General features: G+C 45.7%; 1 protein-coding gene across 1 annotated transcript in view; it reads right to left on the bottom strand.

Annotated features, from left to right (window-relative positions):
- Positions 1-7,001: 7,001 nt before the first annotated feature.
- The window catches only part of TDRD12 (tudor domain containing 12), a 79,070-nt gene continuing 70,475 nt past the window's right edge, over positions 7,002-15,596 (bottom strand). Inside the window, exons 28-32 of the mRNA XM_090063090.1 lie at positions 15,227-15,278; positions 12,839-12,952; positions 12,594-12,747; positions 12,428-12,494; positions 7,002-10,141 (exon numbers count right to left, since the gene is read on the bottom strand). Coding sequence (XP_089919216.1) covers positions 10,056-10,141; positions 12,428-12,494; positions 12,594-12,747; positions 12,839-12,952; positions 15,227-15,278 — 473 coding nt within the window. The 3' untranslated portion in view covers positions 7,002-10,055. The remainder of the gene's footprint in view (positions 10,142-12,427; positions 12,495-12,593; positions 12,748-12,838; positions 12,953-15,226; positions 15,279-15,596) is intronic.

A 15,596-nucleotide genomic window follows, 5' to 3' on the forward strand; every position in this document is an offset into this window, starting at 1 on the left:
TGGAAATCAACCTAAATGTTTACATTGTTCCTACTGCTAGCCTATGCTGCCATTATGGTAATCTAAGTTTTGCATTTGTTAAAGCTCCTCACACATAATAACTAGGAAGTTTCAACTGTAGAAACAGTGAATCAAGGAAAGTTTACTTGTAAAAAGGACATCTCAGAATCTGATCTCTTGTTATAATGCTGGAGGGACAATGGGTAATATTTATACTATCAGCCACCAAAACACACAGAGGTGTGAGAATGTGTGCTGATTAGTCTTCAACTTCCCAGGTATATCACAAAACAGGAACCTCCCAAATAAAAAGAGAAGAAACTAAGTAAGGGTAGGAGGGATAAGGACTTCATGATGGAAGAGGGGAAGAAAACTTACCAGTGAGTAGGCCCCTTTGCTGAACATGCCCCTTCCTTTCAAATCTACCAGAAGCCAAGAGTGGTGACCAGACATGGCAGAAATATTCTCTGCAGGTGGGTTTTCCAGAGATGTCATTTGGAGAAATTTACATCTATGTTTGCCTCCACAGTCCTATTTGGTAGTCGCTAATGATGATACAAGCGGACAGATAACGTGGCAGCCTTGTAGATACTCAAATAGAGTGGCTCTGACTTTCCTGCCCAAGAAAAAGACAACTCCCTTGCAGAATTTCCTTTCTTTTACAATAGGAAGATATAATGCCTACTAAATCAGATCTGCATACATTTGCAGACAACTGCAAATAACAACTTTTCTTCAAAACATGTCAACAAGTTTAGTATTTTGGAAATGAAGAGTCCTATGCAAATAATGCTCAATTGGTCTCTTTACTTATGCATACTGAAGCCTCGTCTGCTTGAATTTAGAAGGTGAGGAGAACCATTTATGTTGAAATCCAGGAGCACCTTCAGAAGGAATTTTGGAGGCAAATGAAAAAAATGGTTTAAGGCTGAAAGAGAGGGTTACATAAATAAACTGTTCCTTCCACACGATTACTCGACGTGATCACAACCAGCAGAGTTAATATAGAGCCAAGAAAATAGGAAGGGAAAGCTGGGGAAACTCTGAGGGACCCAAGGAAGTTCCCATTTAGAGCCATTATCCTTCCCATCAGGTCCTCTTACAGAAGGAACTCCAATGTGGTAACAAATTTAGATAGTAGGCCCAAAAAGGAAAGACCTATACAGGGGGTGCTAGGCTTGTCTGGGGCCCTCAGCTGGATCTGGACAGCATTGAAGGATGCACTGAATCCTGTTTGGGGCATAGGGACAGTTGCTATGACAACAGAAGCAGCGACAGGTCCAGGTGAGCAGCAACAGTGGAAGGACGGCAACAGCAAGGCAAGCTTGCTGCCAAGGGCCCCAGCCAGAAAAAAGCCTTCCTAATCCCATGGTCCATTAGAATCAGAAGCAGTAACTGAGGAATTTAGTATTCTGCATGGGTGTGAAACACTCCCTTGAGCAAGTGCTACAAAAGCAGCAATGCAAAAGGAATATATCTAGATGTAAATTTAATTTCTTTGGATACAAGACTCAGTTGTTTATCATCTGAACCTTTGAAGTTAACAGCTCAGGAAAGCCAAGTAACTGACTATTTAAGAGTAGAAAGCTTTGTTTTTCCCTCAGAAACTGAGGTCTAAGGGAGCCCCTCTAACAGCTGAAATAAACTACTGCTGGACAGACCAGGAAAAATGACCCACATTCTACTTGTACAAGTTCATATAGATATCTATAGAGATATATGCATTTCTAGGTAGCTCTCTAGATATACAGAGATGCATATCTCTCTACAGATATCTATATGAACTTGTAAAAGTAGTATGTGGGCCATAGGTTGGGGTCACAATGAGAGGCATTATTTAGAGACAGAGAAGACATCAAGAAGTCTTCATACTGACATATATTAAGAACTTAACCATGAAAACATGATATTGCTAATACTAATATGGGAAACTTCCACATACACACCTTGAAAAAAAAAAAAAAGTAAGTAGGCAGCTAAATTCTTCAATGCCCTTGGCATTAATCTCTTATTATTCAGCTCCTCAATTTTTCACTACCTATAGCCCACAAAATCTCCAGTCATCCTCAGCAAACACTTGGACTCAACTCAAATATGCAAGTTTTAACATTGTAATTTTTACACAAAACACAAATTCATATACAAAGACTATCAAATCAACCTTTCATAGTTTTCTCAACACTGCTGAAAAAATCTGAGTTGCAAGTCATATTTTACCCTCTTATTCAAACCCGCAGAAGAGGAGACTAAGACAAGAATCAGGAGCTTAAGGAAAGTCTTTGAAGCCTAAGAATCTAAGTAAAATAACAGAGCTCCGTATTTGGACCTGTGAGCTGTTCAGACTGGGGATGGTCTACAAGGATAAAATACTCTAAAATGTACTCTAAGAAAAACTATCAATGAAACAGATTATGAAGACTTTTTGTATTTTATTGGTACTTCAAAACAAAAATCTCAATACAAGATATACCTCTCTTAAAACTATACATCTATTTTAGGATTTATGTCTATACAGCTGTCACAGTTGTATTAAGCAAAACTATGATGAAGCCCCTAGGTACAGATATAACTGTAGCAGCACACATTTGTTTTTATAGTTGTCTCTAGTAAGAGCACTTTGCCAGCATCTTACACTGTTAAAGTGCTCTCAGGGTAGGAATGGCCTCAAAAATAACATTCTCTTGGAAAGTTGAAAATAAGTGTTGCCTTTTACTGAGAGGCACTGATTTCTTCTTCCTAAATGCTTATAAACAGAAATCACCATGCATTAACATCAAAAGATACGTTTTTATAGTTTGGACTACTGTTCTAGAGTAACTAACCATCTTTTATGAGGGTTCTACAAAAGCAGTATTTCTTAACAGATACCTTAAATCTGGGTGACTTGCAAGAAACTCCAAATTGCCCTCTTTGCAAGCTAAATTACATTTCATGTTGAAATTGAGTTACTAGCCTACTTTGTTTAGCCTTCCAAAAACAGCATTGCTTACTTGGCAACACCTCTGGAGACTTGCTATAGATACAGATTTCTTTCTTCCCAAGAAAAAGGAGACTAAAGAAGGAAGACAAATGGTTGGTTCATCACAGTTTAACGGAAAACTACAGTATTTAAACATTCACTTTTCTTTATGGCTTATAATGAATCTTGTCCCATACTAATCATTACACTTAAATTCTGTTAACAACTCTTTCTGCCATTTTATGAATTATTTTTTTGAAATTGAACAATGAACATGTACCTTGCTTCTAAGAGCATGTCTAAGTCATCTCAAGACCGTACAAGACATTGCCGCAGTAAAACATGCCACATTTGTTCCAAATAAACTACCAAGAGAACAAGTTTCTAGGCACACACCCCGTGTCATGCTAATATAGATACAATACATAAGCTTTGGGAGACAGTGGATTGGCCATTCTTCACTGTCATACTCCCTTGTGCAGTCTGAGAGACATTAAGCTAGTTAGAGCATGTCCATATTTTAAGCAGAGTTTTACAACTATTTGTATAATAGTTATAGTATTTAACTATCCATTTAATGGATCAGGAGTGGCCAAATTAAACTTGCTAGCCACAAACTTCACAGAGCTGAATGCTCTACTAGACTAGACATCACTGCCATCCTTGTAAAAATTAAGGACTCGATCCTGCAGCCCTCAATCATATGCATATAGTTCCACCAATTTTAGTAGAATTCTTATGACTACAAGACCATCCTTAATCATCATTGGATATGGATGAACATAAACACAGAGCCATTTCAAAAGGTCTGCAGCCAGCACCGTCTAATTGTTCTTGGTGTATCCACAAGTAACACGAATGTAGCAAAGCCACATAAACTAAGACAGCTTCATTCCAGGTTAAAGTTGGAGTGGTTCTGCTAAGATGTTTTCCACGTACAACTGTTAGAACAAAGGTAGGCAAAATATGGCCTACGGGCCAGACCTGGCCCATGCCATGATTTTATGGGTTCCTTTGCCTCGCCTGGCCCAGGCACGGGAGACAGTGTGCTGCTGGTCCTGTCACCCCCCGGAGCATGGAGGTGCCACTTGGCACAGCCCGCCCTGTCTCTGCATGTGGCTCTTGGGCCTGCTGCAAGCTGTAGTCTAAAGTGTTGGGCATTGGGGGGTGGCACAGGTGCCAGATTCAGCTTCCTGGCAGCTCCCAGCTCTACTGCCCAGAAGCAGGCTCATGTCCCACCACTGCCACAGCTGCCGGACACTGGCCTTGCTGCCCAGACACCCCAGCCTGTCCCCCCCAACCCACACACACCTCTTGCCACGGGCACCAGACAGTCTTCATGGACCCAGGAGCTTTGGAGGGGCAACCTTTGGTGCCCACCACTTTAAGGGGCTTGAGCAGGCTACAGAGCAGTTTGCAGGTGACAGCAAAGACAATCAGGTTGGTCACATAGCAGCCAGAAGGCTGCCTGACTGGAGGAGGGCTTGGCATCCTGGGTATAAGGCCAGGCCTAGGGAGCAGAGCCAGCAGTGGCAACTGAAAAGACGATGGAGTAACATCATCCAACTAGAGGGTTCTGCTCCTTGAACATCATGGGAGGTTAGGGTAGGAACTATGGGGAACAAGGAGGTTCCTAGGGATGCAGGTGGGGTCCAGTGCCCTTAGGAGGGGGCTGAAGGCCTGAGGCTGTGTAGAAGCCAGCCTATAGTAAGGGGCCATGTATACAGAGACCTAGAGAGGAGGCCAGGATGGCCTATTGAGAGAGGCTTGGTATACAAGGGTCTAGAGAAGACACAGGTCAGCACAAGCAGAACGGGCTTACAGTTTGTGGGCCTACAGAGGGGCTAGGTTAGCCCCTGAATAGAACTGCTGAGCACGTGAGTGACCAAGGAAAAACCTGGGAAAACCCAGGGAGTGAGGCTGACCCTGGAGGGGTCTGTGGAGGAGCTCAGATGAGCCCAGTGAAATAAAGGTTTGCTTTGTACAAGATCTGTGGGGCTCCTGGCAAGCCCAGTGCGAGACAACTGACTTATGGCAACTGGGCCAGGGATGGACCCCTATCAAGTGAGAGTCAGCTGTTTGTAGATTGATCCAGGGCTCTCAACTGGCCCAAGCTTACCTGAGTGGCTGAGAGTGGCCAAAGGGTAAGTATGCCCTACTGTAAGGGGCCAGGCTCCAGTACCGGGAGTCCACTGGGGTCCCAGCTAGCCAGAGTGGGGCCAGGCTCCGAAGCGAGCAACTGAGGGTTATGTTGTAAGGTGAAGGCTGGAACAGAGTGCCCAGGAAGAACATCAAGGAGCCCAGAGAAAGAAGACAGACCAGGGTAGGAAGGCCTGCAGTGGTCCTGGGTAAGACACTCTGTTGGGGCTGGATGGTGTGGTGAGGCTGCCTGTGGCAAGGCAGTCTCCAGGAAATGTCACACCTGTGCCTCCCCGGTGACAGGCAAGGACAGGATGCCAAAAAGCCTCAGCCCCACTGCTTTGTGGGTACTCCATGGAGGGGAAAGGCTAGGGTAGCACACTCCTACAGAAAAGCATAGGGCCCAGGCTTATGGAATGAGGCCTGAAACAGGCACTAGGCCCACTGAGTAGCACCTGAGGCCCAAGAGGCAAAAGGCCCAGAGTAAGCGTGTGGTACAGAGATGGGGCAGAGTGAACACGGTGAGCAGAGATGGTCTGAAGGGCTGTGTAGAGAAGGGCTCAAGTGGAACAGTGGCCTGAAGGACTGCACAGAGTAGGTCCTACGCAAGAGAAGTGTAGGTGCAGGAGGGGCCAAGGCACACAGTGGTGCCGGAGGCTGAAGTTGGGCCAGAGACTGAGGCTGTCCCTGAAAGGGGCTGGGGAGCAACAGTGGATATGGATGCTATTTGTGAGGCATTGGACATGGTAAATGGGAGGTTGGAGCCATGAATTTTGCCCTGGGCATCACGGTTTAGAATGAACAGCCTCCACCTTAGATGAATGTTAAAAACTTTATGTAACAGTGTAACAGCAAAGGTGTGGCAGAAGACAGGGCAGACTACCCTAGACAGGTGGGTGGGCTTATGTCGAGCTTGGCTGGGGACGGCCCCGTCACATACTCCTACAGGCAAGGCATGCTTGGTTGCGCAAATGGAATGGGGCTGCAGGACAGGGCCAGGATCACAGGGCACTGGCAGCACAGGGCCAAGGACCATCACAGAGATGTGCAGGGTCAGGGGTGATGTGTAGGGGTGCACATGCACTCCCTGAGTGTGGTAGTGCACTGCCTATAAACAGGCAACAGTGTTGGCAGCGTCTGTGGACAGTTGCTGCTCGTCACCCCGCCACTGGGTTTGCAGACAGTCAGCAATCCCTGCTTGCCACCCCTGATGCTATAGGTGGTCAATGACCCTTGGTTGGCACTCGCCACCCTACTCCCCCAGCCGTTGAGAGTGCTAACAGCATCAGTGGGAGCTCCCCTGCTTACCACCACCGGGCTCCCGCTGCCGCTGTGCCCCCTCACCCGCCAGGGGCATGAATCGTTCACATGCAGGGAGCAGATTGCAACTCTGCCCCAGGCCCCAGCCCCATGACCTCGCAGATACTGCTCCCTGCCAGCCTGCAGCCCCATCCCATCCGCCTGGCTAAGACCACCCTGTCCACAGGGGTCCCAGGCCAGTATCCATGGAGATACCACCTACCTGCTTCATCTGGCACTCCTGGTGGTGAGTGTAGGGCAGGCGGGCCCAGGGCCCAAAAATAAATTGGCATCTCTCCAGGCCATCTCCCCTCAGCCCCTGCTATGCAATGTAAAACAGCTGTGACAGGGGACCAAGGCCAGGTCAGCACCCTCCCCCCATCCCCCGGCCCTCCCCCCATCCCCCGGCCCTCAAGAGCATACCAAACTCCTTATGTGGCCCTCCAGCCCAATGTTCTGCACACTGCATCTGGGTTCAAGTAATACATTTATTGTTAAACAGCTTCTTGGAATAGATAATAATCAAGAACTGAATAAAGAAAATAATAAATGAACAAAGAGAAATAAACAACATTTTGATTCAACTGCATGTAAAAATGCAGGTACTACTGATTCCAGTACTTTGCTTAAACATTCATCTTATAGTAGTATGAAACTTTGTGCAGAGTCATAACTGGAAATGGAAAACAAAATACTATATTTACTCTAATACAAGATGACCCTGAACATAAGACAACTCCCCCACCCCAATAATTAGATTCTAAAGATTTATACATTTTTATAAATTATTATAATTTATTATAAAGTTGTAAATTCTAGTTTTCCATGTATGGAATTAATTTTTGGTGGAGAGGATCATCTAAATGTGCCTACCACTACTGCAGGTGGTGTGGGGGAGGTGATGAGGACAGCAGTAGTGTACAGTGGGGGGACAGGCAGTAGCAGGGGTATGTGGTAGGGAAGGCGGGGGGTGCAGAAACAAGGCAGGCAGTGGACGTCAGCTGGTAGCGGGGCAGGCAGAGGCAGGCAGCTTATGCCCTGTTGCCTAGCAACCCCCTGCAGCCTCAGGCTGACCTGATTCCCCTCTCCCATTTCCCCTCCTCTTCATGCTACTACCTGCAGCCTCAGGTCCCCACCCTTTCTTCCTGTCCCCTCCCAGACCTCCTTACTTTTGCTCCAAGTCAGCTCCATCCCTGCTTCAGCCTGGCCCGTTAGCAGTAGTGGAGCCAGCACTGCTGTTCTAGCCTGTCCCCACAGCAGGGATAAATAAGTAAAGAAAGCTTGCAATCAGTTTATTTTTTACTACACTTTACCCCACAAAAGTAGGCTATTTGTGTACTAAGATAAATGTATTAATAGCACAAATCTCTTGGCTCTTGAAGTAGCAGAATTTTTCAGGAATAATTCCAACTGGGTAATTTCATTCTGTCTAGATAACAAAACACTGCCCAGCTAACATTCCCTTCTAGTTTCAAGTACATTTGCTATTACTCAATGTCTAGGAACCTACCGAATACACAATTTCAAAGGATTTCACACAAATCACATAATTGGCAGTCTTCCATGAAATAGTCAGTTCCCAATAAAAAAAGCACAGGGAACCAGCTATGTTCAAAAAGCCAGAAAAGAGCCAGTGAGAGTGAAAAGTTGTCTCCTAGAAGGGCAGGGGGAGAAGGGAGGGAGCCAGAGAAATATGAATTACTGATCTAGTGGTGACAGGAGTATGTTTATATTTGGAGACTAAGCAATTACGTCCCCCCCCCCTTTCAAATTAGACTTTTATTATTCAGATGACCTAAGTTTACTGTAGATTAACAAAAATATACAGTTATTTTAAAAGCATGGATGTCAAACTCACCTTATGCTTAAGACCAGTGCAGCAACATCAAAGTATGTACTGATAGCAGGGGCAGCAGAGCATGATAACAGCAGCAGAGCACAAAGTGGCAAAAGCAGCAAAGCATAAGACAGTGGCTCCAGCTCCTGCCTGCCACATGTCCCATGTCAAAGACAAAACTGCTGCAATTACATGCCTTGTGCTGAAGCGCGCACCATGTGCTCCAGCGGCAGTAGTTGGAGCTGCTGCTGCGTCTTCTGTTACATCTGCCACTAGCTGGTGGCAGCCGTGTGCTCTGCTGGCCCTGTAACTGCATGCCTTCTGCTTCTAGTGTCCTGCTGATAATCTAGAGAACTAAACAAAATGGTGCCATGGGCCAGATACAGGCCATGTATTTGACACCCCTCTTTTAAAACAAATTAGGAAAAAGTACACATATATCAGAAGGAATATAACCACTCTTTTTCTATGGCACTTTATTTCTTCAAATCCAGGTAGTCAAAATTAGCCAACATATTTAAGTACAATGAAGTGTCGAGTTCATTGCCATCCTTATAAAAATTAAGGACTTGATTCTGTAGTCCTATTATATGCAAATAGTTCCACCAAAATTAGTAAAATTCTTATGCAGATAAAGACTGCAAGACCATCCTTAATCATCACTGGATATAGATACATGTAAATATTGGATCCATTTCAAAAGGTCTGCAGCTGTTCCTATGCAATTGTTTCTAACTTATCCACAAAGTAAAAATACAAAGTAGGAAAGCAAAGCCACTTCTTCTTAACCCTGAAATGAAGCAGTGTTACAGCTGGAGTGGTTCTGCTATATTTGTATCCTTCCCATGGTTTTCGACATGCAACTATTAGAACAGGGGTAAGCAAAATATGTCATGGTGGGTCCATTGTCCCTCTCTGGCCCAGGCGCAGGGGGCACGGAGCATTTGGCCAATCCTGCTGCCCCTGGGCATGGAGGTGCCACTGCATGCAACCCACCCTGCCCCTGTGTGCGGTTCTATGGCACACCGGGATCCGTAGTCTGCAAGGCAGGGTGGGTGTTGTGAGGCGACGCAGTGGCTAGACAGGGCTTCCAAACACCTTCCACCACCCTGAAGCAGGCATGTGCCCCACCACTGCCACCAGATCCTGGCCCCAGTGTCCAGACTGTCTGCCCCACACCCATCACCAGGAGCACCCAAAGGACTGGCCAAGATCTTCATGGAAATGCGCCCAGGAACCCTGTGGGCAGGGCACACTCAGCCAAGTGGATGGGATGGGGCCATGGGCAGCCAGGGAGCTGTATCCAGAAGCAGGTTGGACAGGGCTGGAGATGGGATGGCAAGAAATGGATTGCAGTTCTGCTCAGGGCTGCAGCCCCACATTGTTACCACCCTGTGATCCCAGTCCCGCCTGTCTGCCTGTCCTGCTTCCTGCCCCCCTGTGACTTCATCCCATCCGCCTGGCTGAGTGTACCCTGCCCATAGGGGTCTTGGGTTGATCTCCATGGAGCCCGTGCCCACCTGCTGTATCTGTCACTCCTGGTGGTGGGTGCAGGGCAGACAGGCCTGGGACAGATAGGATAAACTGGCATCTTCCCAGGCCACCCCCGCCACTGGGTAGTGTGAACAGCTGTGACAGAGCATTGCAGCTGGGTCAGCCCCTCCCTAACCCTGCCCCTCAAGCGCTCACCAAAACTCCTTAAGTGGCCCACCCCGTATTGAAACATAACAGCTGCTGTCCTTTTGAAAGTGGTTCAAATGCAGGTGTGTCTACCCATTATGGGTTGAGAGAAAAGGGACTGACAAAGATTGATTCTGCAGGTTAGTCACCACTTTCTGTTTCACTGTCCGAGGATTCCTCCATTTCTTCCATTGCTAGTGTAGCAGGATGATGTAATTTTTCAGCACCTACAAGCAACGAATAAAAGCCATTATACTAAAATTATACAGTAAAACAAGAAAATTTTAAAGTTATAATTTAAAACATTTTGTACAAGTGAAAATGCACTGACCAGTCTGTTTAAAAACAAAATCTCATGCTGGAGCAGAACAGGAAATCAATGCAAGAAAATGTGTATAGGCCTGGTGGTATGTTAAGCATCCTGACAGTCAAGATTAAAGGCACCCTAATTTCTTTCCATCAGTTTATACGAACCGAAACTAATCTGGTTTTGGAAAATGAGGTGTATGAATAAACGTTTTTGGTGCTCAACAGAAAAGGAAAGGAGTTATTAGAAATGAAATAGCAATTAATATTATACTCAAACAGACAGAATATGGACAAAGGGACCTGGCTCTAATACAAATCTAGTTTACAGCTAGATACCCTCAGAATGTGAAAATTCTATGCAACTGCCAACACCTTCAAGTGACATGCACTTGTGTTCCTAATTGCTCAACAAGATTGTTTTGCTTCTCTTGACTAGTAAATAGACAAGTAGATTATATACTATACGTACACCAGTTCCCAACATAAATGCTCTTGCAAAATTCAGTTGAATGACTGCATGCCTGCTTGTTCAAATAAACCATACATGTTATTAAAATGTCCATGACCACTACTACTGTTGCGAAGATGAGTAATGAAAGGCACGAGAACCTACTGGATGATTTTTGCTATAAAAAGCACTGATATGTATGTTACTCCTCTCATAACATTGTTTTGAGTGCACCATGATTCCTCAGAATTACCAAATTTTCAAAACCATCTACAAGCAGTTTCCAGTTTTTTGCTAATTAGTACATCAAAGAACGCCGTTTTTAGTCTGATGTAAGATGTTACAGATGCTTAAGATCACGACCCTCAACCGCCTAAAAATGATGATAATGAATACTGTTATTCCTTTTTTCTCACTGAAGGTACTCTACCGTTCTAAAGGTTTTTCCTGAGTTACTTTTAAAAATCCACATTAGCATGTTTGTTCAACACAGTTATTTGTAGGGGTGCACCAATAAAGATTCCGATGGATGATTATTAGTGAGCCATATTGGCTGATACCAATCTGACAGCCAATATGCAGTCTGCCAGCTTGGAGAGCAGCATCTGGCTGGTAAGTCTGTTGAGGGTGAAAGGATAGATCGAGGCTCCTACAGTGAGGAAGCAATCTACCCTAGCCCGGTCGGGGTGGGACAGAGCCACACGACTTGTCAGGGTGGGGGGGACAGTCAGATGCCGCTGCTACACACACTCCTAGGACAGCCATGGGGGGCACATGCCCCCTGGATCTATGCACAGGGTGAGGACGGGTTGCTGCTGGGGCCAGGGGGAAGTGCTGGGCTATAGCCACCCTTGAATTCCCACCCCCCATACCCCACTCCCAATGTTGATGCATCAGTGCACGTCAAGTTAATTTGAAAGTACAGTATACTGCATGAAAGTACATTTCCCTTGGGACTGAAAGCAGGCCCTGTATACACCTAGGATATGCACTTAAGGGACCCTTATATAAATACACAGCATTATTTCTCATGACCAGGGATCCAGGTTTTCTGTTTGCTGAAGAAAAACCCAGGAAACCAAGGGGCTGCTTGGGGGAGTAGAATATAGGGGGCAGGGGACATCACATGCACGTGCATGTGCACGTGCACACATGCACACGGCAGCCAGACAATGTGGTGGAGAACAGATCCTGCAGCTCTGTCCAGGTAATTTTGTCTATGGAGGCTGGAGTGAGTGTGGGAAGGGGCACAGAATCATAGAAGTAGGGTCAGAAGGGACCTTGTAGATCTTCAAGTCCGACCCCCTGCCTGGGCAGGAGAAAAACTGGTCTCAAATGACTCCAGCCAGGTAGGCATCAAGCCTCTTCTTAAAGCCCCCCAGGGTAGGAGCCAGCACCACTTCCCTTGAAGTTAGCCGCCCTAATTGTGAAGTAGTTCTTACGGATGTCTAATCTAAACCGACTCTCCAACAAGAGCAGGTTTAGCATGTACAGCATAGGCGACATGTCAGGCAGCAGGGGGCATGTCTCCCTCCCACCCAATTTCTGCTTCCATAGCTGGCACATAGGGATGCAGCTTGGTCAGACCGGCCCCCAAGAGCTGCTCTAGTTAACCAACCCCCGCCAAGCATGTGTAAAAACACCCTAAAGAACCACCCTGCCCTGCCTTCTCCCCAAGTTCAGACTAATATAGCTAACTACCTCTCTACTAATAAAAGTACAGGTTTGCTTACTCCAAAATTTGTTTAGATCTTACCAACTGGAAAGGGGCTTTCATTTCCACAATCTTCCCAATGTTCAAAGTCAAAAGACACATTAGGATTCTGATAACAGAAATAAAAAACTACTGTGAGTTTAATACTTAAAGATATCTTCAAACCTTGAAAATGGAAAATTTTTCCAAATTGCTATTCATAATTCACCTTGTGCTTTAGCAGCTTGAGCCATGATTCTTTCTTTTCTTTTGCAAGGATAATCACAGGTTCTTCATTCTTAATCTCACATACAGACTTTTCAGTAAGTATATTTTCATACAGCTCTGTATCCACCAAATAAAATTTGTCTTCTGAAAAAGCACTGTTTTTTGAAAAAAAGATTAGTTTTTAAAACAAAATGCTATCTAGTAAATTTCATTATTTTGACGATTATATTATAAATTTGAACCTACCTGAAAGTAACCCTGTTTCTCAGAAACTCACATTTACAGTCAGTTACATTTCTTATTTTTATCTTCATGGTAACGGTATCTTCCTTTTGAAACCATTTAATTTCCGGATAGAAACTAAGATACCAAAGGAAAAAAAAGTTAAATTATTTCAATTTAAAAATTTTTTAAGAATTCAGAATTTAACTAAATAAATCCTCAGGCTACTCTCATCATCACTCAAACCATGTCAGTACTGGGTTCCCATCAGGTACTTGCAATCAATGCCTCTATCCATCACACACTGGAAAAGATCCTTAAACTGCATGAATAAAGTTGAACAAGAAGGTAAAATACGATGTGGCCAGTACCGAAAGTTGCATGCCCCCTTTCTCCCTGACCTTCCTGATACTTTTAAATGCACAATGAAAAACAGCACTTAGAGCTCGTACAGAAGAGAGGCAAATTTCCAAAATTGCAGATTCAGAACTGGTAGGAAAAAGGTCACTAAAGAATCTGCAATTAAGCAAAGAAAACTTTACAGCCAATAGCAACCACTGACTCTCAACAGCTGGGAAAGATGTGGGTCCCAGGTACAGATTTGTGGCATAGAGTCTTCAAAAGCTTCAATATGTTATAAAATAAATCTGGTTCAGACTAACAGATTTAAGATTCTCCTCAGGGTCTTGCTCTATCTACACTAAAACAGACAGTTCAAACTACATTTGCTCAAACTTATCCACCAAGCACCATAACATTTCCTCGCAAGAGGCTTCAAACTAGCTCCAAATTTAGATCAATTAGACCAGGGGTTTTCAACCTTTTTTAAGAAGTGTACCTCTGGCAGCCAGATGAGGAGCTTCAAGGTGGCCTGAGGTGGGGCCTGACCCCACACACCCCAGCCTAGGCAGGTTCCATGCTGCAGGCCCTTGTCCTCCCCTCCTGGTGTCCTGGCCACTCACACACTGAAGGCGGGAGCCGCTGGCCTTAACAGCGCAGGCGCCAGCCAGGGCCTCCTCCCACCTCTACTTGTACCTGGCCAATTGTGCACAACCTGTCAGCAACCCACAAGGCCACATGTATGACCTGCCATGGGGAAGTGGTGGGCAGTGGCAGCAATGCGGTGTGGTGGATGGCAGTGGCAGTGGTCTGCCCGGCCAGGGCCTGCCTGGCCCGCAGAGGGGTGCCACTACCGTCACCCTGCTCCAGAGAAGCAGCGGTGTGGGGTGGTGGGCGACAGTGCTCCGTCCTTGCCTGCCCATGCCCCTTTAGGACTTTTCAAAGTACCCCAGGGGTATGCATACTCCTGGTTGACAACGCCTGAATTAAACTATCCAAATGTGGTGGGCAGTGGCAGCCAGGATAGCTATTTGGCATTCCGAATTGCAACCCACTCCATGTAAGCCTGGCTGCCAGAGACTGCGATGCCAGGACCACGCAGCTGTAGCACTAATAGGAAGCTGGGTAGGGGGTGGTGGAGGAATCTGTATGCTGTGTGGCCTGGCCCGGCCCTGGCTGCAGTGTGGGATGCAGCCCTTCCTCCTCAGGTCCTCAGTGGCAGCCAGATATGGCTCACAGGCCATATTTTTCCCACTCCTGATCTCACTTGTCCCAACACTGCTGAGACTGCTCCTGCAGGGTCCCACACATCAATGACTACCCCCATAGCCCCAGAAGAGTGGGAGAAGTGGAGGAGACAAGCTGGGCTGCAAAGTGCATCTCTGCATCTGTCTGCCTGCTCACAGCAAAGCACACTGCTGGGAGTGCCAGGGGAGAAGGGGGCCAGCACAGAGCTGCCTGGGAGTGGGGAACAGTGGGGGAAAGCAGCAGTAGCAGCTAGTCCCCAGAGGAGCAGCCCTAGGCACAGTTGGAGTAGCTAGGTCAGGCACAGCATGTGCCAGATGGGGGAGGAGAGCATTTACACCTCTCAGAGAGGGATGTTGGGTCCCACTGCTGTTGCTGTCACATCACTAGTACGCCACAGCACATCCTTTGAAAATCACTGCTCTAACATCCTGATTGAAGACCCAAATTCAGTCTAGACCATGTGTGACCAGGATTTCTATTACGTTATGATTGTTAACTGACCTGAAATGCATCTTTCTAAACACTTCCTAGCAGAGATGCTAAAATAAGGATGGCCATATAAAAACATGGCCTAAACAGATGGATTAAGGTCAGAATAGGAACAGAGAATATATTACCCTTTTACCTTAATGGTCATTCCTTCAGTAGTACCAGCAGTATGGAACAATGAGAACCACTACTATGTTCTATATGTCAACTGAAGATTAAGCAATCAGGACAGTCAATCTATCCTTTTTCAGAAACACTAAATGCACATTCAAAGTGAATTCAGAAAACAGAGTGCACATTTCTTCATTTAAAAATAATTACATTAAATTCCAGTACCATTTATGATGATGCTGTGTAGAGTTTTCCACCTCAATTTTAGCTATGGGACCTAAATTAAAAAAAAAACAAAAAAAAACACCAAACACATTTCAAGCAACTTAAGTATATTAAGCCTGTGGTCCACACATTTAATAGCATGATAGGAGCCAAGCCCCGATCCCAACAATCACACCACCTGTCATGCCACACATGCATGGCAGGATACACATTCTGATACCAGGAATCGTATTTCAATGGCATCATTACTGTGTGCCAGTGCGAGGGAGCCCTGGCTACAAGTTGAAAGCTGGGTTCCCATAGCCTGGATGAACCTAACCGGTCCCAAGGCCAGGACTGACAGATGACTGTTGGTCCCAGCTCCTAAACC

The sequence above is a fragment of the Crocodylus siamensis genome, chromosome 9 (assembly GCF_052110815.1).
Source record: "Crocodylus siamensis isolate JL-2025a chromosome 9, ASM5211081v1, whole genome shotgun sequence".
Lineage (NCBI taxonomy): Eukaryota > Metazoa > Chordata > Crocodylia > Crocodylidae > Crocodylus > Crocodylus siamensis.